The following is a 10,764-nucleotide window of genomic DNA, read 5'->3' on the forward strand; positions in this document are numbered from 1 at the left end:
ATATTCCAGCTTCAGGGTATAATGTATAATGTGGTTTTTTTGTCGACTAGCTGCGGTACTGGTCTGAGAGGGAGCGGCCGGACTCGGCCAGTGTCATCCGCACGGTGGGGAACCGGAGCTCGGTGCTGGTCCGGGAGCTGGAGGGCAGCCGCTCCTACCACGTCTCACTGCGTGCCTACAACAGCGCCGGATTCGGACCGCACAGCGCCACCGTCAATGTCACCACCAAGAAACCCCGTAAGAAAGAGGGGATTACGAGAGATTCAACGTTGAACATTTGAAGATTTGTCGCATGTCGTCATGCAAGGACAGTGCAGAGAAATAATAACAATAATAACAACAATAATAATAATAATAATAATAATAATAATAATAATAATCATCAGATTTTCTTCTAAAATAATTTGTAAAATAAATGTATAAATAAATATAGAAAAATACACCGATCAGCCACATTAAAACCACTGAAAGGTGAAGTGAATAACATTGCTCATCTGGTTCCAATGGCACCTGTCAAGGGGCGGGATGTATTAAACAGCAAGTGAACAGTCAGTTGTTGAAGTTGATGTTTTGAAAGCAGGAAAAATGGTCAAGCGTAAGGATCTGATGATAGACGACTGGGTCAAGGCATCTCCAAAATAGAAGGTCTTGTGGTGTGTTCCTGGTATGCAGTGGTTAGTACCTACCAAAAGTGGTCCAAGGAAGGACAACCGGTGAACAAGGGTCATGGACGCCCAAGGCTCATTGATGCACATGGGGAGCAAAGTGTGAAGAGCTACTGCAGCACAAATTGCTGAAAAAGTTAATGCTGTTATAATAGAAAGGAGTCAGAACACACAGTGCATCACAGCTTGCTGCGTATGGGGCTGTGTAGCTGCAGACTGGTCAGAATGTCCATGCTGACCCCTGTCCACCGCCCAAAGCGCTTACAATGGGCACGTGAGCGTCAGAACTGGACCATGGAGCAACGGAAGAAGATGGCCTGGTCTGATGAATCACGTTTTCTTCTACATCATGTGGATGGGGTTAGGCTCCGATTCGATCCAGCATCTGTGTGATGTATTGGAACAACAAACCTGATCCATGGGGGCCCCACCTCGTAAGTTACAGGACTTAAAGGATCTGCTGCTTAACGTCCTGGTGCCAGATACCACAGGACACCTTCAGAGGTCTTGTGGAGTCCATTTTTTCCACGGCTCCACCTCATGCCGTTTTGGCGGCACGAGGTGGAGCTACACAATATTAGTGGTTATTACTGGTGGTTTTAATGTCAGCTTTATTCATACGGACAACACAAAGGCTCGCTGGCAACACAGGAACATTACATAAAGGGAACGAACAGAGTCTGGTTCTCAGACTCTCAGACAGAGGCGTTTCCGCCTCTATGCCTCAGCTCCCCACTGCAAGACAGAACAACATGTATGAAGACTCTTCCAGGCGGGTCCGACCCATCAGGGCTAAAGAGGCTGACTGGGCAGACCCGGTACAACTGTGCCACCACGGAGCCAAGCCAGACCTGTCCGTTGCAGATGTGGCTTAACCACGCCCTCTCGTCTGCCACATATATATAATTTATAAAATGTATAATATATAAAAACATAAATATTTTACATAATATAATATAAAATATATATTTATATACAGTATATATATAAAAACATTAATATTTTATATAATATAAAATATATATAGTATAAAACATACATTTAAAAAAATTATATATATGTGTGTGTGTGTAGTACATACAGTATATGTGTGTTCTACTTTTGCTTATATATCAACACAAGAAAGCAAAAATATTGATGCATATTTTTTCTTTCATTACATATGAACGAAGGCAAACAATAAGCAAAAAAATATCCATCGCAAAATATACATATTTATGTATGTATTCAAGAATTGCCACAGGAGCTTTTAGTGTAGGGGTCCTGTTTTGATCACCTTCTGAGAGGCTCTGTTTTTGAATCCGACTGAAAAACCATTTTGGCATTTACGTCCATTTATTTCTGACAATGTCGTGATGAAATATTGCTTGAGAGGCTGAGGCGTCGGGGATCTGACAAATGCGTTTGCTGGCTTTCAAAGTGCTGCGCCGGAGATTCCGGAGTCAGGGTGCAAGCTGCATGGCCGCCGTGCAAAAACAGGCTGATAAAGCAATAAACCAGGAAAACAAATAGCGGTGGTTGGGTTTGCTTTGTAAACACCCGCCCTCCACCACCTCGTCTGCAAACTTTCCCTCCTCTCTCTCTCGGCGACGCTGACGCTCGTCAACACCTCGTCCCCGCTCCTACGCTCGCGTTCCAACGGAGCCGTGACGAGCTGATAATGAGGCTCACCAATAACTATAGTAATAATAAAGCTCCTTCACGGGGAGTTAGTTCTGATGGTACCGGGTATGGATTGGACACCTGTGTTGTGCTCTCTCTCTCTCGCTCTCGCTCTCGCTCTCGCTCTCGCTCTCTCCATCCCTCCTGCAGCCCCCAGCCAAGCCCCGGTGAAGATCATGTGGAACACGTCCGACTCCAAGGTGATCCTGAAGTGGGACCAGGTCCACGCCCTGGAGAACGAGTCCGAGGTCACGGGCTACAAGGTGAGAGGAGGCGGAGGAGGAGGAGGAGGAGGTTGTGGAGGAGGAGGAGGTGGGAGTTGAGGAGGGGTCCAACCCAAATCCTCAGGAGGCTTTTCCGCCCGGCGCCCCCTGCCGAGCGGGTTGGTTGTGTGGATTCTAAAGTTGGGGGTCTCGACGGGTTGACAGACGATTTGTTCTCTGACTTTATGCGAGCGAGCTGGAGCTCCGGCACAACAACAACAACAACAACCCTGAGGAGGGAGAGCATGTCAAGGACTTTACATTTTGCTGTAATTTCATGACAGTTGCGTGAGGATCAATTTAGGGGGCGGTTTTGCCCGTCTATTAATGTTCTTGAATGAAAAAGGTAAACTCCCGCAGCAAGTTAAAATAAACCAAATTGCTTCAGTCCCCTAATAGGGAATAGACAGTGCCGTCTATGTACTTGGTCAACGAGAAACAGGAAACAAGTTAAAACTTTTGCTCAGTCTAAAATTGTTGCAGAATATTATTTTACTTTGTTTTCATTTTATTTGATTTTATTTATCGTCTTCACAAATTTGTCAATAAATTAGCGAACGGTGACATCTCGCACTCCAGACATATTTGATGTAATATATTCCTCAACGTATTTATTTAAGTTATTATTTAAGAAGTTTAGAAATTTCGGAAAATGGATTCGTTGCCTCCTACAGTCAAGATTTTATAATTTATAAATCTCAAAATGTTATTTCTCAAAATGTTAAATGTCTTTCTTGGAGGCCCAATTTGGAGTGAAAAACAAAAACCCTTTCCTGACACACCACGACACACTTTTTATTCTCCGTTTGAATGAGTCACAAGCAAAGGAAATATGGACGCTCCATCTATGGGAGAGTCCGTAGAAGGGGGCTGGGTTTAAGTTGGAATTTTACTTCCACTCAGCATCAGTGGGAACCCAACACTCTCCTCCTCCTCCTCCTCCTCCTCCGTAGGTGACGTACAGCCAGGACCGGCACGGGAGTCCCAGTGTGGTGGAGACCAACACCACCTCCCTGGAGCTGTCGCTGCCCATCAACCAAGACTACGTCATCCAGATCAAGCCCTTCAGCGAGGGCGGCGAGGGCAGCAGCAGCCGCCAGATCACCATCCCCAGAACAGCAGGTGGGTCGGGGCAGTTTTTTTGTTTTTTTTGGAAACCGGGGGTTGTGGGCGGTTTGTGTTGCATTGGTGTCATTTTTTACTTTTTTTGTTTTTTTTTTTACCGTGAGACGATAAACTCCCCATTTTTTACGTTATGGGGGGGAAAAAATGTGTGACCTTGACTAAATCTAATAACCAAAATCAAATATTGCAATATTTTTCACGTAAGATTTCAAACACGCAATAGTGAAGTAGCGAATAGTGAATCTGTGAAGTTCAGAAAATTGCATTATTTTACTGTAATGCGGCCTCAAAGACAACATTTAACGATATCACAATATGATGATGTTATGATAACCAAAATCTCAGGCGATATCTAGTCTCATATCACAATATAGACACCTCCGCATCGCCCAGTCTCATGTAGTTCAGCAAAAATGTTTTGTTTTTTCTGTTTTGCTGCTGCTATTTCTTTACCTACAACTTCTTAACCTTATTTTACTGACTGCTTAAGTCATTAGTTATCTACGCTTATCATATTTGGCTTTCCTCCACCAACCCTATTTGGTTGATCTGCTGCTGGGAATGAATATTCTGTAGATCCATGCCAATTTTAATGGCTGAACTCAAAACAATATTAACAATATTTGATTAATTTAGGAACTTGTTCTTTTGCTGTTGCTCTGTTTCCTTTTTTTTTATATATATAAATGTACATTCAGAAACACAAAGTTTGACGTTTGCTGTATCCACCAGAATGTTGGAGAGTGAAGTTTGATTGGGTGCTGAAATGGGCCGCGGCATAAGAGCGCCACCCCCTGGTCAAATTGTGTAATTACACATTCTGTCGTCGAGTCAAGTGTATTTCCATAGCCCTTCATCACAGAACGGGCTTCAGAAGACTCGCATTCCTCACAGAAATCAACTGCAGTCCCTGAGACTTAACTCCCCCCAAAAGGGAGAAAAGCTTGACAGGCAACCGTCGCCTCAAGCCGTTGTGGGTTTGAATCCGACGGCGTCGCACACCCTTGTGCCTCCGTGTGGAGCCTGCGCGTTGTCCCCGTGTTTGCGTGGGTTCCCTCCGGGTGCTCCGGTTTCCCTCCCCACCACTGAAGATGGGCGCGTTAGGGTTAGACACTCCTGCCGATGCCCTTGAGCAAGGCAGCGGTCAAGATCTGCTCCTAGCTACGTAACATATTAGGAGGGGACACTAAAGAGGCTTATTACCCTCTGAGGGATTAATAATGTGTGTATATATATATATAATATATATATACTGCTGTTTGTATATATTAGCATTCTATGAAGTATTTTTCCTCCTCATGTACTCTGAACGCTGAATTAGCCACGTCTTGTCCAAGGCGAACCTACAATAAGTACATTTTGCCATAGTTCCAGACCCACTATGCATCACAGCCAGATAAACCTTCCCCAGGAACGGGCAGCACTAGTAGAGTGGGAGAGCATCCGTCCAGGGAAGTAAGTGAAGTGGGAGGAGATGCTCGTGGGGGAGACGGGTGCGGGCGTAGTCTGGAGCGATGGGTCCTCGCCGACGTCTGGGAAGGCGCGCGCTCGCACCTCAGCCTGCGTGCCGACGGGCAAGCGGGATCCGGACGTGCTCCGCCGTGAGCGACCGGGGGCCAGACGAGTCGGAGGCGTGTTCCGCCATGACACCCCCACAGAATACAGGATCGTGTGTGTGTGTGTGTCCGCTCTCTCTCTCTCTCTCTCTCTCTCTCTCTCTCTCTCTCTCTCTCTCTCTCTCTCTCTCCCGCAGGTTCGGTGGCGGCGGCGGGGGCGCGCCGGCCCTCGGCCTTCCCCCTGCTCAGCCTCGCCGCCCTCGCCCTCACAGCCCGGACTGCGCTATGACAAAAGACGGCGGAGAGGGACGACGGAAGAAGGAAGAAAGGCCGAAATGACCTGGCGCCCGGGCGACTTGCGTAAAGAAGAGAGAGCAGGACAAAGAAGAGAACCCCGCCCGCCCGCCCGCTCTCTATCTCCCTCTCTCTCTCTCTCTCTCTCTATCTCTCTCTCTCTCTCTCTCCCTTCCTCCCTCGTCTTTTCTTTGTGGAGGAGAGCTTTTCTCTTCTCGATCCCCTCAACCTTTTGGAGAGCAGACGGTGAAAGGAACGCTCGCTCGCTCTCTCGCTCGCTCTCTCGCTCGCTCTCTCTCTCTTTCTCTTTTATCCTCTCTCTCTCTCTCTCTCTCTCTCTCTCTCCCTCTCGCTGCTTTTATGCAGCATGAAAGGACGCCGGCTCCTCTGCAGTCTGTCTTTATTACCTCCTCCTCCGCCCCCCCCTCCTCCTCCTCCTCCTCCTCTTCTTCTTCTTCTTCTTCCACCTTGATACCAATGGAGATCGTACGGACCGGAAAGGGGTTTTTTTTGGGGGGGGGGGGGGGGGGGGGCGTCTCCACCCGGACCTGGATGTCTCCCCCGGGAGCGGGGCGGGGGGGGGGGACGGGGTCTCATCGAAAGACCAACGACGACGAATGTGTAACTTTTCAGAACCCCGAGGGGAGCCGGGGCGGAGCGTTGGCTTTTTTTTTTTTCCCCGCGGCTGTAACTTTTGGGATGATCCGACGCGGCGGCGCGGGGACGTCAAAGCACCTACAGAGCTCACTCCGTCGGGACTGAATCGATTGGGATTTTAAAGTGGTCGGCGGGGGTTCCAGAAATGACCGACCTCATCATTTAAAAAAAGAGGAAAAAAAAAAAAAGTGTGGCTTCAATCTCCGCCCTTCCTTCCTTCCTTCCTTCCTTCCTTCCTTTCTTTCTTTCTTTCTTTCTTTCGTTCCGTAGACTCTAAGACTCCGAAACCACTAATCCTAATCCCAGAAACTGTCATTTCGGGACCTTTTGAGCCTTTTTGCCTGGATTCTGTTCTCGCTTTTGTTTTTTTTTTGTTAAATGTGCCACTGCATCGCATGAGAGGAAAGGGGTGGAAGAAAAGCAAGAAAGAAAGAAAGAAAGAAGGAATTAGCATGATACTGACTAGAACCAAAGGTGGAGGTTCTCTGTTCATTCACATCCCAGATGGCTTCCATTGCCCCCCGTCCCTTCTCCTCCATGACGAGCAGTGTGAGCCGCATCATTCTACACTGTATGTATGGAATCCTCAGGTCCCAAATGAGCCTTAAATAATCTTTTAGGATTATTTTCCATGTTGCTGTTACTTTCCTACATTGTTTGTCCATTGTAGTGTATTATTTATTTATTTTGTATTATTGCCGGACTCTCCTTTGATAATTTATCAGAAAGGTCTTCTGTGGGTTGTTTTGGTTTTTTTTTGTTGTTTTTTGGGGTTTTTTCGCTAACAACTTGGGCCTCCAGCTCCAGCGGACGACCACATGCCTTTTATTTCCTACTTGTCCTTTTCATGATAGGCATTGTGATACAGTTGGAGTGGCAGTGGTTTTAGTTTTTCTAACATTGCTTACAGTAAATACCGTGTTGGGAGGGGAGGGGGCGTCGCTAAGGAAATCTGAATGAACCGACCTGCTTTTAATAAACATAATGTCATTTTCTCCCGTTTTTTTTTTTCCTTCTTCCTTGACTTGGCGGGAAAAATAAAAGGTGGCAGACGTAAAACTTTGGGTTTCAAAGAGAAATATTTATGGTGAATCAATGACAGTAGACACGTGTTGTTGGGGTTTTTTTTGTTGTTTTTTGTTGTTGTTTTTTTCAGAACACGGCCATATTCATTACATGTTTAGATTGAAGCTCGCTTCACACTGAATCTGCATATGCATCATCCCCCCCCCCCCTAGTGGTCATCGGAAGAACTGCTTGTGAGTTTCGCGTCGCAAACTGTCAGGAAAAAATGGGAGATCGTTTTTTTTCCAACACCGAGTAGTTTGCTCTGCTGGACATTGGCCATTTTCCACAAATGAGAATTCAAAACGGCCTTTATATCGTGTTTGCAAAGTGCGGTGAAAAAAAAATACACACAATTCACTTATATAGCAAGAGATGGTGGATATGGTGACATCCAACGTTAATGTTAATAACGTCCTTATTGTATTTATGTGACTTGTTCACTTGGTTTTGAACCAAGTTCCAAAACAAAAAAAACGTACCGTCACATCCGGTCGTACCGTTGGACCGAAACTTGTTGCAGTGAGGAGTAATATCGTTCTAAAAGAACGATATTATTATGTCATCCACCACCTAATATGTTGTTTAACTATGTTTAAGTGTGTTGTTTTAGACTGTTACACATCATTTCCAATCTAAAATGATTTTTTTTTTTTTTGAAGACATACAGTGCACCGGCTGCGCGGAGGCTGCAGATACGACACCACACAAGTGGATACGTCAGTTCTTAAATAGTTTTTTTTTAATGATTTAAAAAAAAGAATAATAACCGCATTCTTCAATGGAGACACAACGACGCACACTTTACATTATGCACATTTCACCCAAAATTGCAACCGTAAAACTAACGACGATGAGGGATGCGTGGAAGACACCGAGCGTCTCCCCCCGGTTACACCGAGACGACGAGACACGGCGCCAAGCGATGGAGCGGCGGCGCGGCGAAGGAGGTTGGAGGCTCTGAAATGTCACCTGGGGCTGGGGGGGGGGGTCAAAGGTTAGCCAGAGATCAAAAGTCCAGTGTCGGGTGGTTGATGGGTTGTCTGACTTGGGAGGATGAACGGGCTCCTTCCGAGTGTCCGGTTGTCCTTCCGTGTTCTAATGTCCGTGTCAGTCCATCAACGGGTCAACGTTCACGATCAATGTTTGGCTTTGACTCTTTAAAGCAGTGATTCTCAACCTTTTTGCACGATTTGATACACGCATTGGACCACGCACTCCGTTTGATGAGATTCAGTCTCTGGGAGGCCCCAGCCGGAGAAGTCTCTTGTTGTTAGATGCGGTTGAGTCCGAACTTCCATCCATGTCTACGCTGTGACAAAGGGAGATGACGGTGAAACTATGATCAAAGCAGTCATTATTGTAAATGATTGTAGTGAGATGTAGTTTAGCTGTTAATCGTTTTTGCTGGGGACCCCCTGGAAACCCTCGAAGGTCCCCCTGGGAGGTGCGCGGACCCCACGTTGAGAACCACTGTAGAAAGCATCAAGTTCTTTTTTTTAATTTATTTATTTATTTATTTATTTTTTTGGTATATGGCGCCCTCTTGTGTACATCATTACCATTACCAATAACTTACACACCTATCTTCACAGTGGGCCTTAGTGCTCAATATTTACAGTAAATTAGCGACTAAATTGTTTTCTGATCTCCCATCAAACACCCACGTCCATCAAACATCACATCCCAACGCTTTCAACGAAACCAAAATATAAAAAACACTGCTCGACCATCCACAGGTTTACAATGGAAGTTACACGCACATCAGGACTTGGACTCGTTCAAAGTTTGGGTTACGTCGCGCGTCTCAAAGACACATATTCATATTTTCATGTTTTCACGTTTTCATAAACCTGCCGTTTGAGTTTCTTTGCCGCCGTCCATGGCTAATATACAGAATAGGGATTGTTTTTTTTCTTTTCAAGGGAGACAAAAATTGGACCTTGATATTCCTGAAATCCAAACGTCAAGTCAAACGTATCCAGGTCGGGTTTATGCCACTGGCTTTCGTCTCGTTTCTTTTGCTGAAAGTTTCCCTCGGTTTTAAAAAGTTGTTGGAAGAAGTTGTTACAAAAAAAAAAAAAAAAAACCCACATTTGTACGGAAAAAAACGGCTAGCTCACATTAGCACATCCACAAGATCTATGGCATCCTTCTAACACTCATGTACCAAACACACCGAAACAGAAAGGGTTTTCCACTTCTTCATTTTTGGGGATAATGAAGGACACTCCCCGGAGCTTTTGGGGGAGTGTTATCCCCTCAGGGTCATCTTCTCACGAGAACGGTGCGTAAAATATTTTTGAGTAAAATAAAACTTGGAAGTGGAATTGATCTGCTGGAACTTCCAGACACCACGTGTGCTTGAGCCATAACTCCTGTGTTCACAAAACATTTTTCTTCGGTCACAACGGGAAGTTCGGATGGCGTCGCTTCCTCGTACGTGTGAGGAAGTGCAACACGGGCGAATGAAGGAAAACAAATGGCGTTGATCTTCTGATGTTTGGCGTCGGGATTTTGAAAAAGTGTCTTTGAGGCGCAGTTATGAAGAGGCTGACGAGAGTTATGAACAATTTGAGCTGAGTGTCCTTGTTTGGTCTTCCCGATCGACCTGGTCCTAAAGATTTGAAAACCACTTACGTCTCATACGTCTCAACTGATTCCCATAATACAAGTCATCATCATGCAATTTCCTTAAATATTATTTGTATTACAGCCCGACGTCAAGAAGGACATGAACAGGAGAGGGACTACTTTATTCGCTAAACAGAATACTTAGTATGGTTTTTAGATCCGTCTCAATATCAACGCATATCTAAAGTTTTCAACTTGAAGGCGTTCTGATCCTCCATCTCCAACATCTTCAGTAAATACAACGGGGTTAAACAAAGGTCGCCGTGGCGTCGTCAAGTCGAATGTTTTTGAATGAAGCCACAAATGCATGAAACACACATCGATAAGAGGTACGAAAGGGGTAAAGATAAGTCTTTGGGGGATAAGCCGTCCGCTGTACGGGATCGGAGCCACTCGGGGGGCGACGAGAGGAGCCTGTGAGCACAGCGAGACACTTTTCCCCTCTGTTTCCCTTTTGCGCCCGGAGCCCCGGGGCCCTCGATTTTGGGTGGCGCGCGTTTCCCCTGAAGTGTTTGGCAAAGCGAGTTAAAGGAAAATTAAAAGGGAGGTATTTTTGTTTTCTAAAATCCTGCTTTGCCATTATGGGATGCTTATGTCAGCACTAGACCTAAATTTCTACTTTGTTCTATTATTCCTTACGTAGAAAAGCGCACACAGCTTCTTCATGAATTGTGTTATTTTTTGGGGGGGGGTTGCGAGGTTACGGGGTTACAAAATTAAAAAAAAAGATTTATCGGGCCCGGCCACATTGTTTACTTTAGCGTAATTAATCCTATTTCTGATCAATCACTGCTGGAGACAGCATAACCACCTTGTTGCCATACTGATGCATTCAAATAATAT

The 10,764-nt window shown here is 45.5% G+C and overlaps 1 protein-coding gene across 1 annotated transcript in view; it reads left to right on the forward strand.

Annotated features, from left to right (window-relative positions):
- cntn3a.1 (contactin 3a, tandem duplicate 1) overlaps positions 1-5,320 on the forward strand; it is a gene marked incomplete at both ends in the record, with an annotated part of 105,448 nt that extends 100,128 nt beyond the window's left edge. Inside the window, 4 exons of the mRNA XM_080014578.1 lie at positions 51-237; positions 2,478-2,590; positions 3,544-3,712; positions 5,127-5,320. Of these exons, the coding sequence (XP_079870704.1) occupies positions 51-237; positions 2,478-2,590; positions 3,544-3,712; positions 5,127-5,320 (663 nt within the window). The remainder of the gene's footprint in view (positions 1-50; positions 238-2,477; positions 2,591-3,543; positions 3,713-5,126) is intronic.
- Between the last annotated feature and the right edge of the window lie 5,444 nt (positions 5,321-10,764).

The sequence above is a fragment of the Zeus faber genome, assembly GCF_960531495.2.
Source record: "Zeus faber genome assembly, chromosome: 15".
Taxonomy (NCBI): domain Eukaryota; kingdom Metazoa; phylum Chordata; class Actinopteri; order Zeiformes; family Zeidae; genus Zeus; species Zeus faber.